Below are 15,041 nucleotides of genomic sequence, written 5' to 3'. Positions count from 1 at the left end.
TTACAAGTGATTTTGATATGCCCAACACCTATGCTTTGATCCTGTTTGGGCTTTTCTCTTCTTTCAGCTTCAATATTACCCGCCTTTCCTTAAAATAAAAATTATATAGCTTTCACTTTGACTTTAAAATTACAGACTCTAAACATTGAAGTCAAAGTGAGACAGGCTGGTAGAGTTCACAGTTCACAGTTCACATGAGCCTACAGTAATTACCTAACAACAAACACCTGACCAACTAGAGACACCTGTCAGCCAATTGTCCCAATACTTTTGTTTTTTCAAAATAAAGTGCTAAATACTATACTTTAAATGACTTTAACAGAAACAAGAGGGTACAACTGATTTGAATTTATTAAAAACAAAACAATTCTTAGGAGATGCATTTATCAGTTGTGTTTACTTCATGAGAAATGTTTACTAATCTTCTTTATGCGAAACCTTACTTTGAGGCTGCGAAGGCTTCCAGGACTAGTTGGAGAGGAGCTGGAGGATTTGGTTGACTTCGGTGTTGACATCTGGCTTCCAGGAGTGCCATTTACTAGTCAAGAGAGGAAATTGCCATAAGAAGACATGTCAAGTGAGACAACAGAGCAACCCCACAAGAGTCTACAAATAAGGGAATATCAGTGTACAGTGCAGTTGTTACCGAAGATCAATGCTGACTTCTCCTCTAAATTCTTCTTAGGGAGGATAATATTCAGGACAGGGGCAATATCCCTTGACTGGAAAATTGCAAATGTAGCACCCATTCATTAAAAAAAACAAAAAAACTGAACCGAGTAAACAGAAAAATATGCCTTATTTCTACTACTTTCAAGGTAAAGGAACTTAATTATGACTAAAATTATCAGTTGAAGAGGTATTCATCTGTAGTAGTATACTTGGGGATTGTTATCAGGGACTTAGAAAAAACTAAACCTGGGTAATGTGTTAAACTACTAAACTAATGTATTCTTGCTAAAAACAGCAGCAAAAGAGGTCAAACAGTGCATATGACACTGTATATTTATGCATGCTCATATGCATATGCTATGTATGAAAAAGACATAGTGTCTTGCAAACTTATTTAGTCCCTTTTAATTTCATCCCATTCTGCTAAATCTTAAATTATGTTTAATATACACATTTTTTTTATAAAGTGTATACTTTTTATGCTTGAAAGCTCAAACTGAATGTTTATATAGTAATTCATTATATAACATTAACCATATCCCCTTTTTCACATGTACCAAAAAAGGAAACAGAAAAATAAAATACAGAAAAAATGGGAAACATATATAAAATCAAAATAACAGCTGAATTAATTTTTTACTCATAAAGGGCATTGGAAATCCATGAGCTCTGTTCTTTCAAAAGACAAAATCGAAGCAAATTTTGTCATGCTTTATTTTCTGAAAGCATGTTGTGATCTGATCCATGTCTATCTAAACAACTGAACTCCAGTGGGAATTCTTCTGTGGATAAAGCAGGTTAAGACTTCTTTTAATTCACTGGTAAAGCAGTTTCGATGTGTAAAATTTCCTTTTAAACGGGGCAGCGTGCCAAGACCACACTTTTACATTTAAGGCAAAGATCATCTGGTACAATGGTGGACAGGCTGTCTGCAGAGCTTATACTGTAAATTCCATGCTCTTTTGGCTAAAGGACAGATAAACATACAGGTACAGTACTGTATATACAGTACATTTCAACTACAAGGGAAATCCCTACAGTAAGAATGAACTTTCCATCTTTGGTAAAAAAGGACAAAAATTGATAAAAATGTTTAAAAATAATTTAGGACTAGCAGATAGGAGACATTTTAAATTGGGTAACTCTTGTATTTTAAATCTTGCCTCTGAATAGTCTTTAGCTCTTGGGAGATTAGACACATACATGTCAAGGTCTGGATGGCAGCCAAAAACAATGTCAAAAATAGCTGAAGCTGGAGAGCCTGTGCCAAGCTTTGAAGTCTGGAGTGCCTTGCTCTTAACGTAATCAAGGGCATTTCTCCTGGCTGAAACAGAACCCCAAAACCCCAAGTAGTTCAAATAATAATAATAATAATAATAATAAAAAGAAGAAGCAGAAAAATAAAAAAATAAAAAAGCTCACTTTAAATAACAAAGTCTCTTTAATACCGTGTTTAAGAAACTTGGATGTACAAAAAAGAAAAAGAATAACGGACAGAATATTTGAGGTACGGTCCAACAAATACAGTATGAGTAAAAGTATTAAGATGACACTTGATCTACTCCAAAAACATTTTTTATTATAACCTGTCATTATTTTGATGTGCACAAAAATATTTTTGGAGAGAAGAGTGTACATCCAGCTCACCATAATACATTTATATTGGTAAAATTATTATCATATGGGTATTACTGTATAACCTTCTTTTATAGAGAGGACAGAATTTACTGTATATACAGTATAGCATAAAAATCACACAACAATATATCTTTTTGTTTGTGTTAAGGCTCTATTAATACGTATTTTTAAGATTTTCTTGATTAAAATATTCTCTTATATGCTCTACTAGAGAATATCATGCCATTTTTTCAAAAATAATTTTCCTGTTAGAAATATGATCAGGTCCACTTCAATTAGAATGACACTATACTCTTTGTGCTCAGCAGGGAATATCACTATCCTACACAAATCCCCCAAAATATTGATATTCATTTATTCTATTACAGACGTCTTCTGATAAAATGGCCATTATTTAAAAATGTATTTGTGTGGGTAATTTGTATTTGCTTAATTTCTTACATTTAAAGACTGCATTTAAAGAACAAACAACATTGCTCTACAAGAACATCTAGTGACCTTATAATGCTTCATCATGATTAGATCACAACTTCAACGAGAATATTACTGATATAGTTAAGTAGTTAATAATTAAAAAATATTGACATTTCAAAAGTTATTGAAAACAAGGTCCAAAGTTGTGTTTTAATTTGAGATTTAACTAGAAAGCCTATGAAATGCAGGCAAACGTTTATGCTGAATTATCTGGTACTACTGGGCTTTATGTAGATCTCTGACAGAGAGAGTCAAATTAGTTAACATAGTTATTGACATATTAAAAAAATTAGCATCTAAAGTAAATTGAATCAAAGCCAGTAGCGAATATGAGGTGCAGAGAAGAAGACAATGATATACCAAATTCAGGTTAGTACACAGACTATGAGAAGTGCTTGAAATGGTCTCGTCAGAGCAGATGAAAGAAGCTCACCTGGAGATTTGACTGGAGAATAACTTGTTGAGTAGTGTCCAGCTCTTCTTACTAAATTCAATCAGACAAGACAGCATAAAAAGGAGGGAGACAGCAGGGGAGAGAATGGTGAATATGAAAACCACTCAGATCTGGAATCAGATGATCAAGGTTTCAACCAGCCTGCTTTTCTAAATTCACAACATTCTACTGTATTTTTCTGCATCAAGATAATTTAAGCAGTTTAATTAAAATTGCACTTCTTCTCATTTAGGTTAATGCAAAAGAGACAATAGTCCAAGGGTGTGGGCTGTACCATGATGTTTCAAATTAATCTTTCCTTAAATATAGTTGTTTTGTAGATTAGAAAGCAAACCATATTTACTTGTACTGTAGCTGTGTGAGTATAGAACTTTGTATTTTAAAAACACATTAAATAAACTGGAAAAGAGCTAGGAGAATTCTGAAAGAGTAATGACATTTAATTAAATTAACACTGTGTCTCTGACTATGACTAGAAGGTTTTGTGCCACACAGGTGCAGTCTCAAACCAATAAAATCCCTTAAAGCAACAGCCACTCTCTTATGGAGACATAACATTGTTGTTTCAAATCAAAACGTGGTCTGTGCCCTCCATTTGCTTGCGCTCAAACATGAGACAGACACTTCAGCTGAGACACCTCACACAGATCACTAGGGTTATTCCTCCAATCAATCTGTAAAGCAACTGTCATGTCAGCAACATTATGTGGTGTTGGCTGGCCTTCACAAATATATTTACCCTATCTCACAGGAACGTGATAGTTTAGATCCCAGTGATAAAGCAGGCTAGTATACAACATTGATTAAGAATGCAAATTGCAAAGTGGCAAAAAGTATTAAATGATTCTTTTTATATAGTCTGAGTTATATGTGGTCAGAGTAACATTGCGAAGTGACGGTCTTTCTGTGCTCCACCATTGCCAAGTGAAATACAGCAATAGGATTAATCAGAATGCTCTCCCCTCTGTGACTATTCACAGGGATGCAATCCATGATTTAGATGTGTAAACTGCACTCATGCAGTTCACAGTAAAGTTCAGTTCTGATCCTACCATTTCTGGGGTGCTTGATGTAATGTAATTAGGCACATGGGAATTGTTCCTTGACTCCCTATAGCACAGACACAGCAGTGTGAACATGTTCCCTCAGGAATTCCCTCTGAATCTGTCCAATTTAGTTCAGGGTCATTACTCACATCAAATCACACAGGTGCTTCTTCTCTGCTGGTGGCACTCATGGAATCTGGTAATGGCAGATGTTTTACCCTCAAGAAACTTGCAAATTCATCTTTCATTCCTGCCAGCAGGATTCACATACTGTAGCATATTCTATCTGCCTTTTATTGCGTTGCAGTTCAGTGTGGTCTCTCAGCGCTCAGCGCTGACATTTTGAAACAGCTAATGTAGTGTATATTTTATTCCAGCACTCCTCTGCATGTAAAAACTCAAAAGCACACATTTCACACCCTTTGTCATTTCATAGTCAGGAAGTGTAGAATTTGTGAGATGAGAGCACTAACATTTTTAAAGCACATAAATACTCATAAAAATGGTTTACTGCTTAGTATTGCATTAATAATAACTGGTATGAAGAGATTTAAGTGATATAATAAGCGATTTAAGTGATACATTTAAGGAATATGGTTCTGTATATAGCTTTCTTTAAATCTACAACTGTAGTTACTGATGGATGGTAAAATAAAAATACTAGTGAGATCTTTGCAAGAAAAGCAAAATCATAAACTATAGAGATAAATTGCTATCAGAGGATTCTTCATCATAGACAGAAACTGTGCTTATTTTGAGAAAAAAAATGAAAAGAATGAAAACAAACCTTCACCAAACACAAAGTTTTGTTCAGAGTAAATGAATCTTTAATGTGCATGCTGTGATGGTGCGTTCGGATTTAAATTTAGCACTAGTTATTTTAAAATGTAGGTAAAAACATACACCCATTAGGAGGAGCCCTGTTACATTTTTGTTAATTTTAATCGAAGGTAAATCCCTGTGTTTTGTAAATGTAGCCCTAATGTTTTGTAAATATAGACCTAACATTATATTATGTTGATCTAATATAAGAGCCTAACTAAGCAGTTTTGACCAAGCTGCACTTTGTCTGGGCTGAAGTCATCCCCTGTGGGTTGGGTGCTCTACCTGAAGCAGGTGACTTGCTGCGTCTGGAAAGCCCGGGGCTCTTGGATCCTGACTGCCGTCCAGGAGTAGTAGAACGTGCGTACGGAGATTTCATCACCCGGCACTCTGCAAAAACAACGGATTTTCACTCAGCCGGGATCACACTTCTCTGCTCAAAACTCATATACCCATGCATCTGAGCTGCCATCTTTATTTTTTCATCAAGGGTGCAATTCGACTGTTACCCATTTTACTGTCACCACTCTGGGATGAAGTCCAGACAGTGTTTTGACATTAGGAAGGAGAGAGGAGTTATACTGATGAATAAATAGTTGTAAATAAATAGTAAAAACTTTCAGGAGGGATGACAGCACCCAAGGTCTCCCACATTTCTGTTTCTCTAATTCCTAATTCTCTCTGATTTCACTTCCAGAAAAAACATAAAATACTATTGTAACCTTGATTGCATTTATCTTTCTCCTCTTTCCCTTCTTCTATCCTTCCGTCTCTACCTTTGCAGGTAACCCTTGCTTAACTTCTCGTTCTGCATGAGGGTCAGCCTCCTCATTATATGGTCAGGTGCTTGTCCCTTAGACAAGATAGTTAAGCCAAAGCTACATGTATCTAACCCCTTAATAAACATTCCTGAAAGTATGTTCTTATTGGGTGATGTTACTCCTTACGAAGCATTGGGGCATGAGCACTGAAGTACTTTATTTTCCTGTGACCTCCCTGCACTGTAAGAAAGATTTGAATCATGCAAAAAGAAGCAGCACAGCCAGCACCATAACCCCACACACTCATAGTTTTATTCACAGTGCCTTTGTTATTTAAAATTCAGTACTGTTGTATTGGTATTATTGGTCACTCAATAGTAATAATACACTGAGACACCACACTGAACTGCATTGTGATAGCAATTGGGATATAATTGATAGTACTGTGATAGTGACTGTAAACAACACACCCTTGAAAGGTTTATGAATATATTTTTTATTAATCTCTAGTTGAATAGTACATAAAATTATTTTTCATTAATGACAATGGACAAATATTTTCATTGATATTATAGAGCCAGTTACATAGTGAAGGGTAGAGGAGATCGTGATTGATATTAATATTAGTGATTTTTTTATCTGAAGAAGTATACCCTCTTGTCTGAAAAAAAAAACGTTTTTAAATATCTAAAATTTCCAGGTCATGAAAGAAAAAAATACAAATATAATGCTCTAGCATTTTTTTTATTTCCATTCAAAAGAAGCTATGTCTTCAAAAGAGGTTATGTCATCACTGACACTAAATGTTTTTTGAAACAGAGTGAACTCCATACCATACCAAAAAATCAGTTTTACTACAGCTGTCCTTTTAAGTCTTTACTAAGCATCACAAATATAAATAAAACACACAATATGAAAGGCACCATACTGTCTTTCAAATTCAAAGATTATCTTTCAGCCTATACAAATAAATGGATGATTTATATATTTTCAGTAATACTGTAAAGCATTTGTTTATGAATTTAATTGTAAATAAATGTTATTTTTTATCTTACAATTTTAGATTGGTTAACTGTTATCTTAGGTTAACACAACAAAATATTTCAGCCTCTCTAAATTTAGGTTTCTGTAAATCCAGAATGTTTTGTGATTATATTTAATCTCCAGCTTTATCTACTCAGATACAGACAGGAAAACAATCTCATTTACGCACAAAAACTCGCTGATTGTTGCTACTTCAATAGTAAAGGCCATATCTTGCCTAAAAATTGCAAGAGCCCTCCAAGTGATTTTTACAAACACATCTGTGATACAGCTTATCAAAAATAAATAAACTCTGAGTTTTCATAATAAGCAGCATAATCAAATGGTCTGACTGAAATTTAAATATCCCGATATCCTCTAATGAAGGCAGAAAAATAACCTGTCACTGTGATGCATTCTGTGTAACACAGTAAAATGCAATTTTTTAAAGAAATATGTGATGCACACAAAGCTGCATACACTAAAATGGCTAAAAGGGAAAAAATATTATCCATAGATTTATATCAGAAAATACCAACATTAGTACAGAATTTGACAGATGCATGGAATTGAGACACAACCATCTGTAACACTCATGAAATGGACTTTTCCCTCAGGAGTAAATAACGAAAAAGCTACAGCTACTGTAACGGTATTCTGTGACTTTATTTCTTCTAATTTAGCAGTTAAATTAAGTGTTGGATGTGTCTCTCCTCAAGACTTGTAACAGATACATCAAGGAGATTAACATGTAGAAGCTAATGTATGGATAAGAAAAGTCTCTAAAATTGTAGACAAATTAAAAAAAAATGTTTAGGGTTCCTGAGAAAAGTACTTTTTACCTAGCATACCACAATAGTATCATCTCATGTTTCAGAAAGTATTCTGTAATCATCATTCCTGTGATTCATTTTGTTGCTTTGTGCAGCATTCCTCTGTCCTAAATCAAACATGCATACGATGGAATGCCTTTTGAAATTAGATGAGATGAAGCGTTAGCATCACACTGAGATACAAGTTTTTTTAACTTTAAATGACAGACCAACTGCATGCATGTTAAAATGTAATTAGGCCTACCAGTCACAAAGGCTGCAGAAGCCTTACCACTGTGATCCAAAACAAAGTCATCTTGAGCATAACGGTACTTCTCTGGTCCACAGGCAATGAAAACATCGTCATCCCCAAAAAAGTCCTGCAGACATGTGATCTACGAGGAAAAATACACAGAATGGGAAAAATCACATGTAAAAAAGGAATATGATATGAATTTGATTTTCTTAATGATAAATACTCGTTCTATCACCAGTATTTCCATTTTCTGAGTTGTTTTCTACATTTTAGTTCAGTATGATACGAATTCAGTGGTGTATTAGATAAAGAAAAACAGGACCTTTGAAAAAACCCATTAGTTTGCATATATTTAACATTTATATTAATTATTATAAATGTATATGTTCATTTATCAAATACAACTGTAATAAATAGTATGACTGTTTATCCAAGTGAATATTTTGTTTTAAAGTCAAATAAAGTAGATTAAAACCAAATTAAGTTTAATGTTAAATAAATCTTTACAAATATGTTACCTAACTCCAAATGTCAGAATACATATTTAAATCCTGCATAGTGACAAACCCATCAATATAACTAAAACACTCCATTAAATCAGTTACAATCCTCATCGCAACTGTAACTTAAAATAACGCTTCTATATCCTCAGACTGAAGCTGAAAATTGTTCATGAATTCAGCTTGGGTCTTGCACTAGCATGTGAACAATGAAGACTTGGTGGTCAATTTCACCAAGGCCATCACCATTCACGGCCTCTACATGCTTTCATATTGCAAACACCAGAGTCTGAACCTGTTAAGGGGTGACAGCTCACACCAGCTGATAATATCCAGGTCAATCAAAGCCCTCCTGGCACAGATGAATCTTCGTCAACTCCTGGTTGAGGAATCCCAGTCACAGTACAGTAAACCAATGCAGAGCCCCAAACTGAACCACCATGTTTGGACTCTATAGTGTCCAAACACGGTGCCTCCATTATTTGAACTCCTTGGAATCCCCTGACATTAACAGAAAATGTACTAGTACTTTAAACTACATAAAGGTCACATGCTGTACACCTCCCTCAAGTTAATCCGTTAGGGTGTTGTGGTATTTGGTGAACTAACTTCAGATTTTATATGGAAAGAAACCCACTTTCCAGCTCACACTTCCTGCACAAAATCTAGAGCTGACCTCTGCAGTAGGGAACCAATTAACCTTACTCAGGAAATTCCTACTACTTAATTACTATTACTTGTTAGCAGAACATCTGCTCCCAGTGGATATTTCTGGGTGAAACCTCACAAGTCCACAGATGACTTCATTCATTTTTTCACATTTTATATAATAAGAAACAATCTAAACATCTACACATCTGTAACCTACTGAATAAGTAAATGGAGATACACTGTAAACCTACAGCAGAATACTTCCTGTTATGATACTTAAAATAGTTACATATCAGTTGCATAGTGCTTCACAATAACTGCTTTGTTTAGTTATTGCTCTACATTATTTTCTGCATCATTGGAGTTCTCAAGGTTGTGCTTTTATACCTTTCTGTGTGGCTCAAAACAACTTGATTTGGAATTGCAGCTATTTACTGAACATTAAAAGCTGCTTTATACACACGCCAATATTTTGTAAGAAGCTGAGACAGTACTATATGTACAGTACATTGTATAAGATAAGATCACTTTATTAGCCATATCCAGTTTCTTGCATTAGGAATTTGTCTTTTCGCATACCCCAGCTTGCTCTCCATGATGACACACAGGCACACAGACTGGGAAAGAGAAGCTTGGGGTCAGAGCAAAGGGTCAGCCATTGTACAGCGCCCCTGGAGCAGTTGGGGTTAAGGGCCTTGCTCAGGAGCCCAACGTAATAGGATTCCTCTGCTGGCCGTGGGATTTGAACTGGCAACCTTCCAGATCCTTAGCCACAGAGCCACTGCTCCGCCCCAATACAGTATATAGTATAAAGTATACAGTATATATAATGTGTTTACACATCTTAAATCTCTAATACACCATGGATTAAATTGAATAATTATCCCAAAGACTCTAATTAAAATGAGATATGTCTTTGGCAAGATATACATACATGAAAAGGGTCTAATGAACAGAGTTATAGCTCTTTGTCTTTCCTGTCAGACTGAAGATGTCTATGGGTTTGTATGCTTTGTATACAAAGCTTAGACCAATCACTGCCCACAGCTTTATAATTATTGTTCAGCTGCATACTGATTCCGAGCTTCAGAAATGCTTAATTAAATTAAATCTATGTATCAAATGCTTGGATTAATAAATCAGTGTCATAACAACAGCATTGCATTAGGTGTGAGCACAACAGATGCACAGATGAATCATCACTTGAATCAGTTAAGGTGTTTTATTCAGGAATATAATAAAAACACTGAAAATTAAATCATCTTAACACAAAATCTGAAAATCCAAATTAAAAATCTGAAGAAGGAAGTCTACAATGAATTATATTAAACAGCAGCAGATACACACCTTAGTAAATCATGACTGGAAAGACCACATTGCATCATTTCAGTTGCCAAGGAGACTGTGCAATCAGCACCCTTTTCACAGCTCTTTCCTCACATTTTTATCACAAACAGAGAAGTGTCTCATTCTCAGCACAGGGCCCAGTATATAACATATAAAAGAGTCTGTTTTTGCCTATTTAAGTGATTCATGTGAGCTGGCTCTTTAAGAGTGGCCTGTCCAGCGGACAGTTCTCATGCAGATTACACTGAGCTAAGGAAGTGTGGGCAGCCAAACAAATTGGATGATGATAACTCTGTTCTTCCTGCAGTGACACCAGGAGATCTGGACAATTTACTGGCCAGATGGGACCTTATACAGTAAACGTGCCCCTGTTCAAAGAGCAGCACTACAGGGTCCACAATTCACCTTGTGAAGCTGACAGATGGAGCCTATGGTGGTAACTGGCTGTTTTCTCATAATGAGATAAAAAGCACAAATAAATATAATGTCTTCCAAGGCAAAAATAAATATTAAGAGAGAAGATGTCGGGATGACCAAATAAACATACATTACATTGATTCCCAAAATTGTATTCCAAATAATTCATATCTGCAGTTAGAAACAAAATAAAATCTGTAACTCTCAGAAGTCAACATTACGACAGAAACAGAAACTTACAAAGACAAGATTTTTTTTTCTGGTCCTGCTAAAATTTCAAAATTTATACCAGGGTGGTGCCTCAGTATAAACAAAAGCTGTAGAAGTTGTAAAACAGCATTAGGCAGGGGTAAATCAAACAATTGAATTCTATTTATTGTAAAATGTATTTATGACACATTTTACTGTGTACGTGGGACTGGTTGCAAATCAGAGGAGGCCATTCGGCCCATCTAGCTTGTTTGTTTTATTTCATTATCTAATAAATAAGGCTGCCCCAGTTTTCAAGACAGAAATAATTTCTGAACTGTTTACACAGTAATTATCGCCACACCAATTCCTGTCCAAACAAATAGACAATAAAGCAGGACTGAAGGATTTTAGGATTCAAGTGAGTGGTTATGAATTTATCTGTAAATGATACCTTGTCTATTGAATTTCCAAGTATATGCTGTACTGTATACAGTATACTGTATATTCAGACTACATTACCTGTATTATTATTATCATGTTTTATTTTTCAAAAGAATTGAAAATCAAATGTGAAGCTGTTATATAGCAAATAATAGGTACTGAATATAGACATCACTATGACAACCTATGAAAAACCTACTGTATATAAACTAAGCCAGTGTGGTAAAGTTGGTGGAGACGGAGCCAAAAAGAATTGCAGCTACAGTATAACTGCTGAAAAGGTGATTCGACCAAGTGTTCTTGGTCTGAAAACATACAATGTATGGCACAATCAATACATTTCAGTTTTTCAAGATTAGATAAAATACTTTTACAAATGAGGAGTTACGAAAATGGTGAAAATCAGGAACTGACTGAGCAGATAAGTCAATCAGTGAAATTAATTATTCATAACCTCCAACTTGTGATTTCTAGAAATATACCCAAGCAGTTGGTATAATTGGAGGCACGTGAATTCTTTGTTCTCTGGCACAGCTTTGTTGAGCGGAGTAACAATCCAGGCACACTTGGTTAACAAATATTTATTACAATGACACAAGACACAAACTACACCACACACAACAAAACATACAAGTTACTTAATGTACAGTATTTACAAAGAAGGAGTTTCAGAGGCATAACATTCTGGTCACCCAGAAAACCCCAGACTGCTACTAAGCACTTAACTTTTAATATGCCTACACAAGAGATGAGCTGCCTTCTAGCTAAATACAATGTAACCTGCAGTTAAATCTCTCTCTCTGCACCCCAGATGCCTCAAAATAATCCCTATCCATAAAAACGCACCCTAAACAGAAAATAAGTTTCTAATTGAGGTATCTTTTACCCAAGTTCCCTAAAAAAACAGAATGGCATGCTCTCTCTAACAAGGTTCAAATACTTAGCTCCAGTCAGGTTTGATTTGGATGATCAAAGTAGGGGCTCTCGTCTGGCGCAAGCTTCAAGTCCCAACTCCTCTGGACTCCTCATTTCTTCCTTCCTCTTCTCCTAATGTGATCTTATATTGTGTGCGTCTGTACTGCTCCTTGCCAAGCATTAATCCACAACTTCCCTAGGTATACTAAGGTAAACTTTAAAATTGTTTCTACTCAAGTGACCCCCAGACCTCAGCAAACATCCTCTCTGCTTTGAAGCTAGAAGTGTTTACCCTTCCCAGTGTCACAAACTTTATCTAAAATCTAAGAGAACCTTCTCAGTCACTTAAAGCTGTAACAATACTAAGTGAAGAAATGGGTACAATTTATTTTGTAATATCACAATATGGGACACAATAAGATTCAATCATCCATACTGAATACTTTTGCAAGGCACCATAAATATGTCTCTTCCTGCTAAGTCCAAACTAAACGAGTGCTAGAGGATATCTTGAGCCATGGAACACTATAGTCTCTGTTGTAATGCATTTAGAGTTCTTTTTACACTTCACAAAATAAAGTCTTAAAAAATTCAAAAGAGAACAAAATATTAAGAAAGTAATGACATTTTAAGAATACCAGTTTCTTAAGAGAAACTGCATTCCCACTACAACAAACTGATATGATATTGTTACGAGCTACTGTTATCAAAGCCTAAACAGAGCAGAATGTGAGGTGTTTACCAAGTTATAGGTGTTCTGAGAAAAAGATTATTAAAGGGAATATTCTGGTTTAGGAACAAGTAAAGGTTTATTCCATGCTGAAAAGAGAAGAAAAGAAAATAAAGAACTCATGTGCCTCCTATTATTTATTCTTTGTTTTAAATATTTTATTTCCTGTTCTGTAATTTCCTGAACTTCTAATTGCTAACAATAGTTTGTATGAATAATTGAGCTATTTCTTAGTTTTGCATTAGTTACATTTTACTGGTTACAATCAACATGGTTAGCCTACCCTGTTTAGAATACACAATAATGGAATACTTATTCATATGTACATGATTTACAAGTGGTTTCTGGAAAATAAATATGGAAAAAAAAATTCTAATTTGAATAAATATCAGGTTGATTGCTATTTTGGAACCACATAATCAAGGTATTTGGTAATTCCAAAAAAACAGATTGTTATGAAAAATAAGTTTTATCTTGCCACACCCCCTCTCTCCACATGCATACAGATTCTTATAACACAAATTTGTAAGCTTCAGTTAATATTGAGAAAGTATAAAATGTGATTATATATCATTTAATTAAATTTCCATCAAGCCCAATAGCGATACAGCTATGAGTTTCAGAACTTAAAAAATTAACCCAAAATGTTAAGGACTGCCATGGGAAATATTAAATGTGATTCTAAAATGGACTAAGTAAGGTTCTTTGCTAAAACGTGCTGCTTGGATCACCACATTAACTGGAAAAAATGAATGCAAAAAATTACACAGAAACACATGGAAAGGTTTGTCTTTTTGGAATGAAAAGATTATACAAAAAGATAGATTAAACCAAAAACAAGATTTTGTGACATCTTTTTATAAAATGGCAAGGAGGTGGACTCATAGCAAGAAGAATAGATTTGCATTAGACAAGGGGAGGACTAAAGTGTTCACCAGTTACACAGGTTCAACTGGCTAAGAATAGCAGGATATACATTTGTGGAAGAATGTAGAGAAGGGCTTCATCCAGAAGTAGACCAACAAAGCCAAAAGATGATGAGATACATATTATGTTTTCTCTATGACTTCTAATGTGTCACTGCTGTGGATCATAAAGCATTTACAGGTTTCCGTGACATAAATCAATGAGCAGGCTGATAACATGGGCATGCTGCTGTGTGAGCACAAAGCATAGTGTTTGTAGCAAGCAGCAGAGGCAGGCCGATGCAGAGAAGGCGAGCATAGGCAAGTGTGATCCATCCAGCACAGTCCAAAGCCAAAAACAGGGACAAGCAAAGTTCAAAACCCAGGGACATAGTACAAAGCACCAGTGGAGAACCCAGAGAACAAAGTCATGGCAAAGGAGGGTTCATAATCCAAGACGTAAATACAGAGAGAACTCAAGAATCTGGGGTAAAGCTTGGAAAGTAGCAAACTCTAAGACAGAATTCAGGAGTATTACCAGATCATGGTTTATGTAGTCTTGACCCACCTGAGCTGGGTGTGGTGGATAATAGCCTTCAGGTGGTACAAGACTCCTGTCAAATTAATTAGCATGGGAAACGGCACTGAATGACAGGGGACTGATTACTACGTAAATACTAGCTCACCCTGCTGCTCATCCACGGTGATGAGCATGACACGTCCCAAACGAAAAAATGGTCTTCCATGAATGACTTAAGCATATTAGAAACTACCTCACTGTTAAAGAAAGACAAATGGATTTTACAGGCTCTTAAAAAATGCAACAGGAAAGGGAACACACACACAAAGGGGTGAGGGGAAAAGGGCAGGAAGGCACAGTGATAGACCGATACCAGCCGCCAAAGAGGTGTGACCTGATCAGCACAGTTGCTTTGGAAATTCAGTGCACTTACTCGGAAAGAAAGGCAGGACACAAGGTTAGGAA

The 15,041-nt window shown here is 35.5% G+C and overlaps 1 protein-coding gene across 1 annotated transcript in view; it reads right to left on the bottom strand.

The window, feature by feature from the left end:
* dclk2a (doublecortin like kinase 2a) overlaps window positions 1-15,041 on the bottom strand; it is an 87,619-nt gene that overhangs the window by 24,835 nt on the left and 47,743 nt on the right. The window contains exons 3-6 of the mRNA XM_088916920.1: window positions 7,968-8,097; window positions 5,392-5,496; window positions 3,218-3,268; window positions 444-538 (exon numbers count right to left, since the gene is read on the bottom strand). Of these exons, the coding sequence (XP_088773046.1) occupies window positions 444-538; window positions 3,218-3,268; window positions 5,392-5,496; window positions 7,968-8,097 (381 nt within the window). The remainder of the gene's footprint in view (window positions 1-443; window positions 539-3,217; window positions 3,269-5,391; window positions 5,497-7,967; window positions 8,098-15,041) is intronic.

This window comes from Atractosteus spatula, chromosome 1 (genome assembly GCF_055471065.1).
Source record: "Atractosteus spatula isolate fAtrSpa1 chromosome 1, fAtrSpa1.hap1, whole genome shotgun sequence".
In the NCBI taxonomy this organism is placed as follows: domain Eukaryota; kingdom Metazoa; phylum Chordata; class Actinopteri; order Semionotiformes; family Lepisosteidae; genus Atractosteus; species Atractosteus spatula.
Note: the sequence above shows the minus strand (reverse complement) of the source record. Positions and strands in the feature narration are given on the sequence as shown.